General features: G+C 40.8%; 1 protein-coding gene across 2 annotated transcripts in view; it reads left to right on the top strand.

The window, feature by feature from the left end:
• The first annotated feature begins 6309 nt into the window (after window positions 1-6309).
• The window catches only part of onecut2 (one cut homeobox 2), a 36153-nt gene continuing 22799 nt past the window's right edge, over window positions 6310-19663 (top strand). Inside the window, exon 1 of one of the 2 annotated variants that reach the window (XM_087175707.1) lies at window positions 6310-8252. In XM_087175707.1, coding sequence (XP_087031833.1) covers window positions 7025-8252 — 1228 coding nt within the window. In that variant the 5' untranslated portion in view covers window positions 6310-7024. The remainder of the gene's footprint in view (window positions 8253-19663) is intronic. The other variant, XM_023412659.2, reaches the window with a different exon arrangement.

Raw genomic sequence — 19663 nt, 5'->3', positions numbered from 1 at the left:
GATGACACTGGTTATATGGAGAGAAAAGAGAGAGAGAGAGTCAGTGGGACAGATGCGAGGCAAAGCGGAGCAGTGTTTGTCACTAACGCTATGGATTAGCATGTGGTCTCCAGCACAAAGCTGCAGATCAATACTGCTGCTCTGTACACAGCAGATGGCCCAGGACAGAGAGAGAGAGAGAGAGAGAGAGAGAGAGAGAGAGAGAGGGAGAGAGAGGGATAGAGAGGACAGACCTGAGAGGAGGAAGCAGGAGGAGGAAACGTCCTGATCAACCTGCAGCTTTGTTCACGTTTTACAAGCTGCCGCTCTCTTTCAGCCACAGCAAACACAGCTCACCAGGAAGCAGCAGAGGAACCTGCTCCTCTGCCTCTCCCTCCTTTTCTCTCCAAAGCTGTTTCACACGTTGCAACATGGGTTCCATTCTCTCTGACAATTTTTTTATTTAGATTTTGATGCATCTGATGTAGCTAACTGTCTTGCTTGAATTGTGTTTCTCAGTTTGTCTTTCAGGAGGTTGAATGAAGCCCATGCTTTAACATTACACGAGTCTTGTGCAGTAAAAGCACACTGATGTTGAAAAACTTTACCAAAAGGTACATTTCTTTTTTTTTTTTTACTTAATGGTGTAAAATATTCATACACATTTTTAACAGTAGCTCAATGATATTTGTAGATAATAAAAAAAACACCTGAATAAAAGAATAATAAACAGATTTAAGAGCGCAGCTGCTTTTCATCATCCTATATTTAGTTTACAGCAAATCTTTAAAATGTCTTTATCTTTAAAATTTAAAAAAAGAAATTCACAAATTTTAACTGTTAAACTGATGAGAAAAATCAACCATTATTTACAAATTATGCACAATATGTTAACAATAAGAATCAATTTGAAAACAATGTGGTTATTATTGTACATTTTTTTCCCAGTGGTTTTCAACACTTAACAACTGCAGTGTTTGTTATTATCGTAATTTAAAATTTGAAATATGAAATTTGAACGCGACCAGAGGCAATGACGAATACTGCAGCTTGAAAGAAAATGTAATTCTACAAAATAAAAAAAAAGCACAGCATTCCTGACAGCTTGCAATTTGCAGACAATTTGCAGGAATCAGCGAATATAAGCTGACAAATACAGATCATACCAGCGGTGACACAACAGCATGACCCTGAACAGAGCGCAGATACACAGGCTAATGATTGTCTCAGCAGACAGTCAGTCAGTCAGTTAATCTGCCACTGTACTGTGATGCCACTGATGCCTGCAAACAACTGACTGACCTTTACCTCCACGTTCACTATCCACTTTTCAAACAAAAATGTCATCAGGCCCAAATAAATGAATGTACTCAGCAAGTCACTTCATGATCGTGTCACAAAAAATTCCAAGAAAGAAACGATGATAAAATGTGAATTCAGATAAATTAAAGTAAAGACTAATGTAATGGATTCGAGGGAATAATGGCACTTTCTTTTGTTATTGTCTATTTTAAATTATTTGTAAACTGTTTTGAGACACTTCTCTGTTTTGTTCTTGCCTTCATGTCACATAAACAGAATAAATCCACCATGGAAGTTTCCCGCTGACAGGTATTGAATGTGATGTGTCCCATAAACTTCCACTGGTGTCCAAAAAAATGACTAGAAACACATCAGTGAACCACACTGTTGCACTGAGTGATACGTTCCTTCATTACCATAAACACACACTGCTGTTTATTTAGAGTCAATCGCACATACACTCACTAAATCCACTAAATGTGGATTAATCCGCCACTGAAAATAGTTCTCAGTAACGACACTATTTCCTTCTGTCTGTTTTATTTGATAAAAAACTAAAGTGGGCAGCTGTTTTAGTAAATTACTGAGCTTTTAATGAAAATAAATAAACCTCATTACATCACCGTCATAAAGGACGTGTTGTGTTTTCTCCAATAAATGAATATTAGACGACAGAGTTAATAAATAAGTGATAATTCTTATTTCCACTAGCAATTCCTGTCTCTTTCTCTCCCTTTGTGTGTGTGTGTGTGTGTGTGTATGTGTGTGTGTGAGCGTGTGTGTGTGTGTGTGTGTGTGTGTATTGATTCGTTTACAGCGTGTCAGTCGTGTCTCTCAGCCTCTCAGTGTTTGCAGCCGTTGGACAGTTGACCTGTTATAACACTGAGAACAGTTACAGTGACTTTATGGGGAAAGCTTTTGGGAAACTTTGAGGCCTTGATAGCGAGTTTGTGGCAAAGACTCATGGGAGTTGTAGTTGTTAGATACTAGTAAGAATGATTTGGGTTTTAATCTTTGATGAAATGACAAAAAGATGAAAGTTCAACAATTAGACCGTCGTTTATAAACTCCAGCATGTTTCCAAATGATTGAATAAATCCTCAACGAGGGGGCGGAGCTTTAGTCAATGCCAGGCAGTGATGTCAGTGTTTTGTTTACACCAACGTATTGACTCCAAACTCTATCACTTCCTCCTCTGTCTCCTCTTCCTCCTCCTCCTCCTCCCCCTGCAGATGCTCCTTTACAGTCTTCCTCCCCCGTCTCCTGCCCCCCCCAATTACTGTGTCACTCCTCCTCATCCTCCTCTCCTCTCTGCTGTCCATCTCCTCTTCCACCGCCTCATCTCGTCTTCCTCCTCCTCCTCCTCCTTCTCACACTCTTTCACTTTGTTATTTTTCTTCCTCATCCTCCTACACCTCCCAATCCTTCACTCTGTCGCTTCTTCTTCTTCTTCTTCTTCTTTTTCACCCATATGCAAATGTAATATATGTAAAAATTTCCATCCATTGAATATATGTATATACATCTAAAAATTAAATATCAAACCAAAGAATTTCATATATTGACATATATGCCTGGTGCATACAAATATGTATTGTAGACATATGACATAAGATGTACGATACGATACATATTAAAGTTATATCCTTGGCAAATATGTTATACCATATATATATTTATATATTAAATATAAACCTATATATATCCAGAGGATGTATACATGTGATAATAATACTTCAACTTATATACTTCATAAGTACTTATACTTCATAAAGTATTATAACAACAGCATCTCGATATAGGGACATATACTGTAAGTCATATATTACACTTCTGTATGGGCTCCCTCTCTCTGCACTGAGGAATGTCAGGTGGAACATCAAATGGCAGCTGAAAGTTTTAAGAAAAGACAGACAGACAGACAGACAGAAAGACAGACAGACAGACAGACAGACAGACAGACAGACAGACAGACAGACAGGTCTTCCCTCAGCAGACCCCCTGCCTATCTCTCTGACAGCTGATCAAAAGGAGAAAATGGGTCAGGCTTCTGTTCTTCTGTCCTTAATTACACAACAGTCTTTAAACAAAGCAACATCTGCCCAACTACCCATCCCTGCTCCTCCTCCCCATCTCTTCCTCTTCCATCTCCTCCACCTCCTCCTCTCCTTTACGCATCCCCTCATCCACCGTCTCATCATTCAGGCACAGTCAATTGTGTAACACTTTACTTGACACAGTGCACAATTTAACAATCACTTTCCAAGACATTTCCTGGAAAGAGCTGCGAGGTTTGGTAGGGGACGGTGTTTACAGAGTTCAGCTGGGTTCACTTCCAATTAATTCATTACAAATAACTGCTCGCATAAAACCTAGAGTCAGTGCACAGCAGGTCGGCTGAACAGGCAAAAATACACTTGAGTATGTGCTGAGGCTGATTGTGTGTACATTACACACTAGGTGGAATTATTAGTTATTTAATGGAAAATAAGTCTCTAATTGTTTTTTTTCTTGTTGTCTTTAAGCTTAATATTTTATGATGATGGATGAGTGAATGAAGGGGAGCCTGTGAGAGAGGCAGACAGAGTTATTTAGCAGCCATTTGTCCTTGGAAGTGTAATGAATTGTAAAGTGAACAGGCTACAGGCCATAATGCTCTTTGGGTGCAGCTCCCAGGCTCATCACTCCGCCCAGAGACTGTCGATAGCGTCCCAACATGCACCGACACATCGCTGCAGTGTACACTACACAGCTGCAAACATCTGTCCAGCACCACACACACACACACACACACACACAACGGTCTGAACTCTGTGCTCTGTATGTTGTATCGTGTCATGAGATGCCGTGGTATCTTCTGTCATGTCACATCACAACATGTGTGTATGTATTTACATTTTTGATTTACTTCAATTTATGAAACAGCTTGAATTGACTTTACTAATAACCTAAGTGATGAGAGGTGGGGAATGGGGATTTATTTAGCTATCTATCTTTATTTATATTTTTTCTTTCTCCCTTGTTTAGTTGTCTTTTCATGTTTTGTAATTATTTTTTATATTATTTTTTTGTATTATTAAATAACTTTCCTTCATTCTGTAATTTTTTCTCATCGCCTGCTTGTGGGTGGAGCTGGGAGGGCTCTCAATATCTCATCAGAACACTTGACTGTACTTGTACAATACTTTATGTTTCGCCCCTCCGGTAATATGTCATTTTGTGTTGTTACTTCCTTATTCATGCAATTCAAAACAGTTATGACATGCCATGTTATTAGCATGTTGTGTTGTGCCATGTCATGTGCATTGCTTCATCTTACATCCCATTATGTCACAGTTCATGTCATGTAATGTGACATTATGTCCTGACATTAGTCGTCATGCCTTGTCATTTCATGTTGTGCTATGCCGTGTCATCACATGTTATATTCTCCCACGTCATGTCACATTGTCATGTCACGCATCACACTACCAGATATGTCACATCATACTATTCTGCATCATCAAGACACGTATAGTCACATTATCTCATTTCAGTATCATATCAGTACATTTCCCATCATATTATTAGACGGTGTTTCATTTCATTTTATAGTGTCATGTCACGTGACATGACACTATGACACACCATCTCATGATAATATACCATGTTATGATATCATATGTCATGTTATGATACTGTGTCATCCTATATTATATGCAACCTGTCACGTTGCATCACGTCAGGCTGTGGTGTGTCACTGTTAATGTGAGATACACTACTGGTCTGGACCACCGATTTCCACTATTTGATGAGTTTCACTTTCTATTTGTCCTCAAGTTGCATTCAAGTGCTGTGGGGAAGTCCAACATTAAACACAAAAGTTGGAAGCTGGCACTTTGTGACGAATAAGAAAAGGGAAATGTTCAAGGTTCGGGTCGTCTGTCACATTAGTCCTGGTTTCATCATGTGTTTGTTATGTGTTATTTCCTGTCACCTCAACAATCAGAGGCAGCAGGTGATGAGAGGTGAGACCAGATCAAATTTTAATGAACCCTGTGGGCAAATGGCTTCTCTGCAGGAGCAGCAGAGGACAACAAAAAGCAGCGTCCTCGGTTTGCTGCAAAGAATTCACAGATTAACGATGGATTGTGTCTTTTTCAGTGAAGGAGAATATGTGCAGGATGTAAATGTGCATCACTGACTCTCCACACAGACACTGCAGGATGCTTTCAGCCTCCCGGCCGTCTGCATAAAGGCTGAATTAATATCACATTCATTTCCCTCTGACCCCCATAAGTAGACTGCAAATTTTTCCTCACGCCTTTTTCCGCAGCATGAACATAACAACTCCCTACAGGAATTTTACAGCAAAATTATATGAATATTAATGATTGTTGTGAATTTTCAGTAGCTGATCATTTTCTATATTTCCTTTGAATTTCAAAAATAAAAACATTGAAATAAACTGCCTTTCTTTTTCTTTTTTCTCAGTTGTTTTATTGATTAAATGATTTATATTAAAGGATTTAAAAATAAAATGGGATAACTTTGATCAGTTTCGATGGAGGACACCTTGAGTACGTGCCACAAATCTCTGTATAAAATACGACAGAGAAAGCTGAGAAAGCTTTTTCACCACATGATCCATTCTGTAGCTTTTGATCATCACATATTCTTCAAAAGCAAATTGTAGATATTAAGATTGACACTTAAAGGACTTCTCATCCATGTTTGTCTTAAAAACAAATGGTCAAACTCAGTGGCTGATGAAGATCATGTGATATGTTCAAAAGCACCAGAACAGCTACTAAATGCACTGGGGACATGATACTGCTGTTTCTGATGAGAAGAATAAACTGTGAAACTCTCTAGCTACAGAAATACTTTGATTAATCCCATTAAGATTTGACCAGTAACAACAGGAGAAATCAGTATTTATATGCACAGAATGAATTTTCCTTTCAAAACCAAGAAGAGATTCAAACAAGGACACACACTCACGTGGTGCCATACACATGGTATAAATCTTTATTGTGATATCACAGAAATGTTATAGGAAAGAATCTTGATAACTCCAATGTGAATTTATAAAACTATCAATTAGAAATAAGGATAATATAGGAGAAAATGAAATGTATAATATGATCGCTTTACACTCACATTTCAGTCCTACAGACAAGTTACTACAGTTATATTAACAGAATATTATAAATACTGTACAATAATGATGTTTCATTCAAATCCCACCCGGAGCATCTTCACTGTCCACGCCGCTGCATCCAGCAAAGACGTTGATTGGCCAGCCGGTCCGGGAGCCACGCCCTCCCTATCCCTGCCGGCCACTATCATCGGCCCGCTGCCCCATCAGTCAGGAGGGTGCAGCCCCTCCATCCGAGCCCGCTTCCCCCCCTCCTCCTCACGCAGCACGTTGGGTTGAGCGGTCGGCTAGGGGACCGTGGACAGCTCCCGTCTGAGGAGCAGAGTAACGCAAGAGGAGGAGAGGGCTGGATATGGGGGAGCCACCGCACAGGCCCGTATGATCGAGATAAAAACACTTTTTTCATGTGCACACACCGGGGAAAATACACAAAGACACGGAGCTGGAGAGGCCTTAGGAGGACGGGGAAACAACCGAGGGAGTGAAGGAAGAGGGGGAATACGACTACTGACCCATCCCGGCGCATCAGGGGAGAAGCGGCGAGAGAAAGGAGGAGAAGGAGAGATAATTCCGCTCGACCTGATGGACTGAGAGGACAGATGAATGAAGACTGCCTACACTAACGCCTATAGATGCCTGGCCAAGGATCTGGACGCTTACGCCATGAATACGGACATGACAATGGACGGCATTGGCAGCCTGCATGGCGGGGTGGCGGTGAGCTCCGTGGCCCCTGATGCTGAGCTGATGACCGGCCACAGCCCGCACCACGGCCGCGGGAGCTCGGTAGCAGCGGGGGGACACGGGGCGGCGGCGGCGGCAGCGGCGGCGGCGGCGTCCACCCTGCGGATACACCAGGACCTGGCCGCCGCCGCCGCGTCATCCCGCTCCGCCATGGTGTCAGGCATGGCCACGATACTGGACGGCAGCGGGGAGTACCGGCCGGAGCTGTCCCTGCCGCTGCACCACGCCATGAGCGTGCCCTGCGACACGTCCTCTCCCGGGATGGGGATGAGCGGCACCTACACCACCTTAACCCCGCTGCAGCCGCTGCCTCCCATCTCCACCGTGTCGGACAAGTTTCACCACCATCACCATCACCACCACCACCAGCGGCTCTCCGGGAACGTGAGCGGGAGCTTCACCCTGATGCGGGACGAGCGGGGACTACCGGGCATGAACAACCTCTACAGCCCGTACCACAAGGACCACATGTCCGGGATGGGTCAGAGTCTGTCCCCGGTGCTGGGCAACGGCCTGGGCTCCATACACAACACCCAACAGGGTCTCCACAATTACGGCACGGCAACGCACGGAGGCCACGACAAGATGCTGAACTTCGACGCGCACCACACCGCCTCCATGCTGGCCAGAGGGGATCACCACCAGCACCGAGGCCTCGGTGGCCCGGCGGGCGGGATGATGCCGCACCTGAACGGGATGCACCACCCGGGGCACCCGGCTGCCTCCTCGGCGGGTCACCACCCCCACTCCCACCTCCAGTCTCCATCCCACGGGCCCGTGTTGGCTTCCACCCGGGAAAGACCGCCCTCCTCCTCGGGGACGCAGGGGGGGAACAGTTCGGGGCAGCTGGAAGAAATCAACACCAAGGAGGTAGCGCAGAGGATCACGGCGGAGCTGAAAAGGTACAGCATCCCCCAGGCCATCTTCGCCCAGAGGGTGCTGTGCCGCTCCCAGGGGACCCTGTCGGACCTGCTGAGGAACCCCAAACCCTGGAGTAAACTAAAGTCAGGCCGGGAGACCTTCAGGAGGATGTGGAAGTGGCTGCAGGAGCCCGAGTTTCAGAGGATGTCGGCCCTCAGACTGGCAGGTAAGAGCAGAAATACCTCTCTGCCGGGCTGGTGTTGTGGTTTACTTTGTGCCTCTGGACAAGAAAAGGAATTTAAACTTACCACAGGAAAAAACAAAACGATTTTTCCCACAATCACTAATTTTCTTTGGTCTCTCCACCTTTCTCTGGCTTTGTTTTGGCGCTTCCTCGTGTTTCCTCTTCTGCAATTTAGGTGAATGAAATTTATTTAGAATCACTGGTGTTATGATTACCATTATTGATCAATAACAAAAAGAGATCGATACGAAATGACAAGGTCATGGGATTTCCCTCCAACAGTCCCCCCTCTCTCTCTCTCTCTCTGCTCTGTGCACTAACCCATATTTTATTTTCATGTCCTGCTCACAACACATTTCATTCACATCACTTCACTATCCTGCTCTTAATTGCTCTTCATTAAAGACTTAAAATAAACTGTGAAGATGTTAGGAAAAAAATTTTTTAAAAGGGAGGAAAAATAGGAAAGATTAGATTTGGGGGATTTTGCACAGAATTGAAGGATTAATCCATTTAACATTCAAGCTGTTTGTTGTTTTTGGATGATTTAAATCACTGGGATACAGTGTTTATTCTCAGTGTTGTGTTTTTACTTGAGGGACTGCATTATCCAGCTGGTGTTATTACTGCCATTAGCCCCTTAACGGCTCATTGTATTATGGCATGATCAGGGAGAGAGGTGAGAGAAAGCATTCAGAGATGGCCGCAGGAGCGTTTCTGATTGATTGTGAGGAGCTTGAAGTGATCAGAAGGCTGTGACACAAACATGAAGGTTTGTAGCATCAGTGGGTCTGGTGCCCCCTCTAGTGAGGGACTTGGTTTCTGTCCCAACAACATGCCTCTATTGTCTGCAGGGGACAGCAGCAGCAGCAGCAGCAGAATAAAAAGGATCAGGTGGCTCTTAAAGATCAGGTTGAGAGTGGATTATATGGAGCCCAGGCCATTGGCCAATTTGCAGGAATATTGTAACATAAACAGTTTTAATGTTGTTGTTTGTCATTTAGTTTTTAATCATATGTGATGTTTTTTTTATGCAGATTTTAAAATCTGCAGGTGATTAATGAAGCTTTCATTTCACATGGTCTGTAAAAGGCACAAGTGAAAAAAGAGCATTTGCATTCATCAGATTTATTATGAGGCTTTAACCAGTGTGAAAGAATTTGTTCTCGTCTTCAGCTCTTTTCTAACAGCACCGTTTAAATAAATCTGCTGTTAATGGGAAGCAGCTTAAAGACAACACGAGTTCAAGTAAACGCTGTTTCCAGTTTGTGACTTTCCCGGCGTTGTATCAACGGGCCTAAACTGAGTGGATTTCAGCGTGGTGTCCATGTTTCCTTTCACATTGTTTCCCCCTTTTGTTTTCAACTTATACTTACTGCCAAGCTCAGCATGTTGCACAGTATAAATACAATATCAGTTCAATTTCATGTCAGTTTTTCTTTTTTCACTGTCCTGCTGCCTTTGTGTGGTTTTTGCTGCATGTGCATATATATAGATGTATATAAAAAACAAGTCATTCAGTGACACAGAAGATTAAAAACAAAAGCTTAATTAAAATAATAAAAAAAAGGGTCATCTGATAAAGAGAGGGAGGAGTGTGAGGGAAGTGTATAGTCAAAAACAGTGAAGCATGTGTTGAATAATCTTCTTGCATTAACAGGCCTATTGTTGGATTGTTGGATAAAACCTGTTTTGCTTTGTCAAATTATTTATTTATTTTAAAAACGAGGGGAAATGTTCTCAATCACCAGCAGAACGTTGACTGGACAGTGATTTCAGTTGCCGTTAGTTGTAAAACTTGTGGATGTGTGTGGGCCCAGATGGAATTAGAGCCTCGGGATCGTTGGGAATATCACCATCAAACCTGTTTTCCAGTTTGAGACAAACAGCAGACTGAGCAACTTTGCTTCAGTGTATTTTATTGATTGAGGGAAAATGGTTCAAAACTTGAGACTCAAAAGCAAAATGAAACAATCTGTTAAAATAGAGAAGCGCAACATTGTGTGCGTATGTGAGTCTGGTTGTCAGGAACCGACAAACAGTTATTATGTGCAGACACACAGGAGGCCATACACATAGGAAAATGTAGGTACAGTGGCTGTGGTGGGGTTGGTCCAAAAGTACATGGTGGTGCTGGAATAAATATCACATTTATATCTAGTTATTTCTTTCTTTGAATAAAATGAGGACTATCAAATAATGCTGTCAAACAGTAACTAGCAGTGTTCCTTTCCTCAAAGATTATGCAAACAGCGAGGAGCGAGAATAATGTAAAGTGAGAAATCCACTTGACTTCCCCTTTCATTTTATATGTTACTGTTCAGTGAAAACCACGTATCTCTGTGTGTGATCTGGAGTCTAGTTTTCAGATAAACAGGTGGGTTGAAGCCAACGTCTTTGGCAAAAAAAAAAAAAACCTTCTATAAGCCACTAAATGACCCTAAAATATACGTTTTCACGAAGCTTGAAATAGATATAAAAACAAGAATTTGTTTAGGCTCCATTTTATACATGGATGTTGGAGATACATGGTTTTCATTGGACTGTGCATTACCGCAATTATGACTCATGCAGAGTAGAGGCTGACTGTACAGCTACAGTTAGTAAAAGACTTCCATTATCACACTGTGATATTTTTTATATTGAATATTAAATGATTTTTTACATATTTTCAGGCAGCAATAACACAGTCCTGTGGTGTGTCAATATGGTATCACAATAAAAGCAATTAACCATTAGTATTATATACAAATGTATGAATAAATATCCTGTATATATATTTTAAACAAAACATACACATCAAAATGACAGCATAGAAAAATCTAAAGTATATAAAAATATATTTAAAAATGCAATGATGATTTAATGGACACAAGGTGAAGTTTAACATGTACCATGCCATTCCTAAAATATTCCTAAATGGAGAGTTATGGTGTGTGTCTTGATTTTAATGACTATAATACTAACCTTAGAAATGACCTGACTCATGTTGTCGTTGTATTTCATAAAGTATCAATAATTTTGCTGCTATAAGATAAAAACTTTATCGATCCTCAGGAAGGAAATGTAGCATTTCAGCAGCAGAAGAAAGAGATGAGAGACCGGAGAGGGAGAGAGTGGTAGAAAAGTGTGGCCTATAAAAAACAAATATCTGACAGAGTAGATACTGATACAGTATTTTATACAGAATATACACCCATCAGCCACAACATTGCGACAGGTAACTGGTTTCTAAGAGTTCATTCTGAACCATTAGTAATTTGATTTAAAAAAGTAATTTGTAGTTGCAATTATTTTCCACGGCTTCATGGCTTCACCCAGTCAAAAAACACACAGATCAGTCACAACATTAAAACCACTCAGCTGTTTTAATGTTGTGGCTGATCAGCGCACCCTTGTATGAATTGATTTTACAGCTAATTTACAAAGTGTATTCCCTATAATATTTGATTAAGGGAGATTTAAAATGTCACTGAAATAACTGTAATAATTCTAAAATGACCAACTCATCATTTCTTACTTTGTATTCAGTGTTACTCTCAGTATTAATTGATCTAATGTGTCTCTTTTATTTTCTATTTAGTGAATAAAACAAACAGCAATATTTTTACTTAATATGTAATATTCCCAAATTATTCCTAAAATAACTGTTTTTGTTTTTATGACATCACAGACAGAACTGTACAATAGTCCTTCATTTTACCACTGGGTCTCAGTGTGTTTGTGGTGTTTTAATAGTTTAAGGAGATCGTGTCATATTCCAAATCAATTCTTTTAAACATGCACCACAGTGTCATGTGACATATCACCACTGAATCTTCTGATATTTTGTGGCTGCATCATATCACAGTATTTGGTCATAATATCTGTTCAGTATCTTTTTTTTCTTTTTTTTAGATTTAGTGTGGTTGTTTCTGAAGTGAGGCAGAAGAGGCAGGATTTATGGTGTAAATGGAACTTGCTTTTTGCTGAACAGATTCTTATAAAAAAAAAAAAAAGAATCAATCCAAAGCGGTGTTTTCTTTTCTTTTAATTTTTTTCATTTATTTATTTTGTTAATTAGTAGATATCCTGGTTGTCAGAAAACGGATTTGAAATCTGTATTTAAATGGTTCTAATTTCCTGGCTTGATTTGACCTAACATATTTTAAATGTGTGTTAACATGCTGATGTGGATATGGAGATTATCTCTGCAGGAGATTACTGTTTTTCGGAGCTGCTATTTGGTGATATAGGTTAATAGGAAATGACATGAGTGATGTTGAGTGGAGGGTGGAGCTGGAGGAGAGGGGGGGGGGGGGGGGGGGCATTCATGCGATCTGCACCGCCGTGTGCTGTACGATGTCAGCATGCAGATACACACTGAACAGCCTCACACTGACAACAAGAAGCTCTCGCCGGCTGCTCCGTGTGACACGCTCTTTTGTTTTTTAAAGGGTCCTGCATCCACTAATCAATCCTCCAATTATTCACTCCAGCTGGATATTTATATATATATTTTTTACATTAGTGCCAGTACAATGCAGTACCTGAGCTCTGCTACAATACCAGATATCTTTCTTTTTCATTTGCTTCATTTTGAGGAACAAAAACACAAACTGGCATTGCACTTATGTTTTCACCTTAGCCATTAGGTCAATGAGAGACCTGTTGTTTTTAACTTTTTAATTTATGGGATTAAAGAACTAAAAACATTTCTGATTTACATTCTGTATCGTCCTGGCAAACTAGTCAACAGTGATGTCATCAGTAAAGCCATTTTTTTGTATTTATTGTAAATCAGTTTTCACAAATTTGATCATTTTATTGTCAAATTATTATTATTATTATTAATCTATGTTCTGAATTGAAATTTTAAGTAATAATTTTGGATTTATCTTTGGATCTATATCTATTGTGATTAATCAGATGATGATCAGCTGTGAGAGAAAGAAGGGGTGGGACTGAGTTTTGGTTTTTGTCTTGGCAAACATGTTGGGAAAGTGTGAGAGACGGGGAGTCAGTACAGTCTTTGACCTCACGTTGGATTTTGTGGGAAGCGTAAATAAATCGGCCAAATGAAGGCAACAGAATGAGCGACTGAAGCGTCGTGGTTTGGACTGTTTAACAAAGGGGATTAACAGATTAAAAGACGTAAAACGAACAGGCCACCACAGTCGTTATGTCATTATCTAAAAGAAAACTTGTATTGGGAAGTCTTCTGTGCAGCGACCCCCAAACCCCCGAGTCTGAAGGTAAAGAAATAGAAATGTAAAGGTAAGGCACTAGGTTGCAACTTGCATTATACAGAAACCTTTGATGAGTTAAATCCAGCCTCTGTTGCTGCTTGGCTAATGGTAGGATGAAGTTAGGTTTTCCTTTGCTAAGCTTTAAATGAAGGAAATTGAATCAAGTCACTTTTTGATTTTTGATCAATTCAGCAGTTGGTGCAGAGTTTTCCTCCTGATTTCAACAATAACCAAACGTGCTCAGCCTGGCCAATCAAAATGACTTAACTGGCAGTAAGACGTCGCTGGCTGCAGGATGGTTGGTGACTGCCTTGTCAGATAACAAGAGGAGTTTGGCTAGCGGCTAACATGATCATTCACAGCTTTTGCAAGTGACTTCTTCCTCATTGTTGTGTCTGCTCTGTGCAGATGTTCATGGTGCAGCGACAGTTCTGATTGGTTCAACTTTGACCAGTTCTGCACAACCACCGACATTTCGAGACTGTCCTCCTGTTAAAAAAAAAACAGCCCATGGGTTACCTGTGCAGCAGGTTATTATGACCCATAGTTACGTTTTGTTGCTAGGCGACATCTAGTGGTGGTAGTTATGATGACAGGAGCAAAGGGAAAAGTGCGGAGACGTAGTTTAAACAGAGACAAAGGCCACGTCAGGAGGAGGAGGTGGATGGATGAATATGACACATGAGAGCGCTGCTCCATTCCCATAACAAACTAGCTGTTCATGTTGTTGCTATTATCTATGAGCGTTCGACAAAGTTAATTACGTTGTTATTGCTGTAACCATGACAACAAAGATTGTCTAATGTTGAGGCGGTACTTATTTTAACCCATATTACGATCTTTTTCTAAACCTTACCAAGTCAGTTTGTCGTTATTATAGTAACCGTGATAACCGAGGTTCGGTTCTCAGGAGTCGTATCAGAGGGTTGAAAAACACGACCTGTGCGGTTGTTCAGGTTGGAGGATTTGCAGAACAGTTCATCACTACTTGAACTGAAAGATGGACAAAAAATAATCACTTATGTTTCTGAATTTCCAGAACTGAAACTGAACTGAAATTGGCCTCACATAGATAGATAGATAGATAGATAGATAGATAGATAGATAGATAGATAGATAGATAGATACTTTATTTATCAACTAAGGGAAATTCAGATTCACATTGAGACCAGACAAAAAAATTAACTCGGAAACAGTGACTTACTGCTAGCTACTTTAGCATTGCAGCTAAGGGGGTGCTGTTTTAATTTCACAGTGGTACAAGACCCTCGTTTTTCCACTGTAATGTGAACACATGTGCTGAGTTAAGCTAAGCCTGTCCTAGACCTGTCTCGATAGCATATAAAAGAGACAGCTTTGGAGATAATGGCCTAGTGATTCCTCCATGTTTAAGATATTTTTTTTACATACAACAAAAATACTAATTGGTTCCTTTGAGGTTTTAATCTGGAACTGTAAATAATATGAAAATATGCTTTTATATTCAGTTGAACTCAGAGCTCTCTAAAATTACTGTAGAAACAGAGGGAGCTTCAATTCCTAGATCAACAGCACTACAAGAAACCAATAGAGCTGAGGTCAAAGGTCAGAGCTGCAACACTCAGACAATAGATTGAGCAAATATTCCCCTGACCCTGAGACGAGCACAGAGGAGGGAGAGGAGCAGCGTGCAGGGGGGGAGATATAAGAGAGCTGGGAGATGAGGTTGTTTTTGGTTTTTGTCTTGCTGAGTCTGCTGTTACATTAGCTGCACTCACGTTCTGTATGTTCATAACAGGGGAAATAATAACGTGGTAATAATTATGTTGTGAATCCCATCACATCACATTCTCTTTGTCTCCACTCATCTCTCTCTGCATCTGTGTCCACCTCTATAACTGAGTCTCTTGATGTAATCCTGTGTAGACGTGAAATGGTTAATGGTTGATTAATCAATTAGTTGACCAACACAAAACTAAAGGGTTGTCTGTTTTGCTAAATCATCTATCCATTTACTTTATTGATACTTTGGGTTGGGGGATGGTTTTATGGGTTTGGCTCGGCCCCTTTAGGCTGCTCCTAGACTTCTGAATCCTCGCCCGCATCCCCACTGTTTTTACAGCGATTCAGTTAGAGCTGGTGTTGTGCTCATTGAGGACTGTTGCTGACTACCTATAGCCACATCCATGGAAAACTGTAACAGACACAAATGGCCAGAATAAAGATATTTCAGACTGGTTTGTAGTGTTGGTCCAGTCTTAGTTTTGCTCTCAGACCAGTCGAATGAAAGTAAAAAAACAAAGACAGACTAATTTTAAGACAAAAGCATTAGACACCTTACCCCCAGGGTAACTCAGGCCAAAGACCAATGTTACCATGGTAACACTCAATGACACCTGCACTGACCAGTAGCAGCAAACAACAAAAAAACAAGAACACATGGCTCATCATTTGAGGTTTGCTGACATTGTCATGAAGAGAGAAGCCATTTTTTTTCCAAATCAGGTTTTTTATTTTATTGTTTCACTTTTCAAACACTTTTGTAACTGTTGAAATCTTCCAGTAGACAAACGTTCGCTGCTGTGGTAAATGGAGATCAGTGGTTGGATGTGGTTCCCCGGTCGGCCATTTTTGTAATATTGAAAAAAAGTCTTAATTTACCCAGAATTCATTGTACCACAGTCTGGTTTAAGATAATCAAGAATGAAACTGCTTTGTACGACAGGATTTAGACGTCTATCTGAAGTCTGACTGTTGTGTTCAGAAGTCACAAACCGGGCCCCTGATGTGAACACAATGTCAAACTGAATAATGAAGTGAAACAAAATGGCATTTTAATCTGATTATCAGCCCCTTCGTTCCAAAGAATAGAAATCTTAATGCTACAGCTCCAGTGAGTGTTTGTCCCTTTACTGTTTCAACATGGCAGTGCCCCTGCACAAAGCCAGCTCCATAAAGAAATGGTTTTTCACAGTTTGATGTAGAAGAACTTGACTGGCCTGCGCTGAGTTCTGAGCTCAGACCCATTCAACACTTTCCAGATGACAGCCAGGTTACAAAATCTTGTCGGCATCCGCCCCATAACAACGGAGGCTATTACAGCAGCAGATTAATGCCCATGGTTCTGGGATGATATGTTCAATCACAGGTGTCCACAAACCTGTGGCCACCTAGTCTAAGTGCAGTACTGACAAAACAGGCTCCATGAGGTTTACAATGTGAGTGTACAGCCATTAGTGCACAGTAGAAAAACAAATCTGTATAAATACCCTGTGTCTCCTTCTCCTTCTGCCTCATTGTGAATCTGTTTCTTTTACTTGCCATCTTTCTCCTCTCCCTTGGACCTGTGTCTTGCTCTCTCTCTCTCTCTCTCTCTCTCTCTTTTGGGGGGAGGTATTATGTGATTGTCGGGGGAATTGAACACAAGAGCAGAGGCAGCAGCGGCCCAATGAATTATTGATGGGAATCTCGGCGTGACCCGCCTCGGTCTGCTCACTTCACTTCTTCTTCACCTCGCAGCCGGGTTAACCAGGCAAAATGGAGGGGGGAGAGAGAGAGAGAGCGAGAGGGAGAGGAGGAGTCCATTGTTTGGTTGGAGGATGCTGCCTGCCTGTGACTGCAAGTGAATTATGGATGAAAAGAAAACGATGCTCAAATCAGTGTTAGAATAGCTCACATAAAGGCTGAGTACAAATAGCAGATTGCAGCAGAAAACAAACCTGGACTCTTATAGTTCACATGATAAATTCACATTCCCACAGCACTAATTCCATCAGTTCACCAACCGAGCCGTTTCATTCTATCTTCCTCCTTTGAGCGTAAATGCTGCTCTCGTTGAAATTCAAATCACTTTTACTATCCTGTATGATCATGTGTCAGTGTTGTGGTTCCCTGCAAGAAGCTCATAATTGACTTTTATCTGGTTTTAAGCCTCATACACTTTTTACACCTTGGTTTTCAACTCTATATTTGATCTAGGGGTGGGCGATAAACCGATAGCAATAATTATTTTGAAATAATTTTCCTCAATAGAAACATTAAAAATGTTTGATAAATGTTTGATATAATTCATTTCCATGTGTATAGCACTCAAAAATGAAAAAGATTTTGATTTCAATCATGCATATATTATCATATTTTGAATGTTTGTACATCACAGTTTTTAAATGTTCTGCTGTTTAGCAAGTGTTTCTCATGTTCTGACTAAATAGAACAGTTTAAAACCACAATTGAGTGTCTGGTTTCTTCAGCTTTCACTCAGGAGCAAAAATCAGCCTTTAAACCTGAAGGAAATAACAATGTGGCATTTATCTTGATAAATATTGATATTGACTGATATGGACATTTTTATCGTGATACCAATTTTGGCCATATTTCCCAGCCCTAATCTGAACCAGATGAAGGATTTTAGTCGTCGGACGCCTGGATCTGAAGTTATCAGAGAAACAAGCTGAGGAAATGTTAGTTGTGGAGAGGAGGACACCTCTGTGGATCATTCAGCTGCTGGTAAAAACCTGCTGAACGTCTGCTTCATAAGTTTTCAGAGTAACAATCAGAACAAAGGTTAGCATCAATCTCAGCTCCAGCTCTTCCCTGAGTCTCTGTCCTCCGTACAGCGTCGCTCAAACTCTGACTTTAAATGTTAAACTGCTTCATTCAGTGTTTTTAACGGTTAAAATCACAGGGTCCGTTTGATTTCCTGAACCACTGACACTGAAGGAATCCAAACCGGGAGGAGCTTACGGTAATGGTGGGGAAGACAACAACTCCCATGATACCACGCTATTTTGTGACATCACCCAACACCATCTTTTGATATTGTTTTGATTTAAACCCCTAGAGGCAGAAGTAACAGACTGTGTTTTTAAGTTGCAGTCATTGAAACTCAACCCTTCCTACATGTTTCACATTGAAGGCCAACATTATAAACTCTGAGCTGCTGGAAGACTTAGTGGCAATGAAGGAACAAGGCTCACTGATGAAGATGGGATTTGTCCACAAAAAGAAAAATATAGATTATCACATGACGTATCCTTTAATGTCCACTTAGAGTCAAATTGTTCAGAAAATCTGAATGACTGAACCTAAATATTTTCCATTTTACGTATCCTGCTTCAAGCAGACATAGTGCATTATTAATGAGTCGGACTCTGCTTTATGACACGGATTACCAGCAGTTACTCTGTGTGTGTGTCTTACAGTCTCAGACTGTGGGAATACAGTCTGTGTCCGTTTTCAGGGTTTGTGTTCTGACCTCTGCATATTCACAGGCTGCTATCGATCTGTAATAATGGATTTAAGGCTGCTGAGAGGAGACTTTTGATGTTTGTTTGTGTGTCAGCGTGAGAAGATTTGACAGAAGCTGTTATGCGGGCGCTGGGGAGTACGACTGCATATTTGAAAAAAAGTTGTATAAAGCCTTTTGTGTCTCCAGAAGGAGCTGTGTGAAGTTTGATAAATGATGATGAAGTCATTGTTCTGAGGCTGAAGACTACGAGTTTGAAAATGTAAAGAATCTCGGTGTGTGCGAGTGAGAAAGAAGTGAGTTCACCAGACCTGTGTAGCCCGCTCCTCTTCTCTGGCTGATGCAACCAGCACAGCACACTAGGGATGGGCATTTTCAGTCATTTCAATATTCTAGTACTCTCATCACCTTATCAACGAGTACTTCAACGAGTACTTGAGTATTCGCAATATATTTTATTTTACCGTCAAAAACGGAATACTGGAGGTCAGCGTCCGACCACGCCAGGTTTAACGCCTCATATCTTGAACTGCACGGTGTTGTCTTCTTTTCTATCAAAGTATTACCCGACATCACTTTCCCTAGTCACGGCTGCCATGATGCACGTAACGCTACCTTAGTAGAACTAATGTAGCCAAAAAAAAAACACGTGCGCAGGTGCGCGAGTAATGAAACGCTTCTCAAATAATGACGTCAACAGCACACACAGTCCATTAGCATTTTGAGTAATATGGCCACCAGGTTTTGACAAGAAAGAGGAATGTGTGGAGTGTGAGTGTGTGAGTACTCTGTTAACCAATGTGTTTTAGTGCTTAAACCTAACTGAACTTTATCCATAGAGGATTAGAAAATGTTATGTTTATATTAATTATTTTTATATTATTTTAATATGTTTTGGAATTTAGTGACAGCATGATGCAGGAGTGAAGACTCCTCATATC

This window comes from Seriola lalandi, unplaced genomic scaffold (assembly GCF_002814215.2).
Source record: "Seriola lalandi dorsalis isolate HSWRI2012SDOR001 ecotype SW California unplaced genomic scaffold, Sedor1 jcf7180002054484, whole genome shotgun sequence".
Lineage (NCBI taxonomy): Eukaryota > Metazoa > Chordata > Actinopteri > Carangiformes > Carangidae > Seriola > Seriola lalandi.
This window is presented reverse-complemented; position numbering and strand designations above follow the sequence as displayed.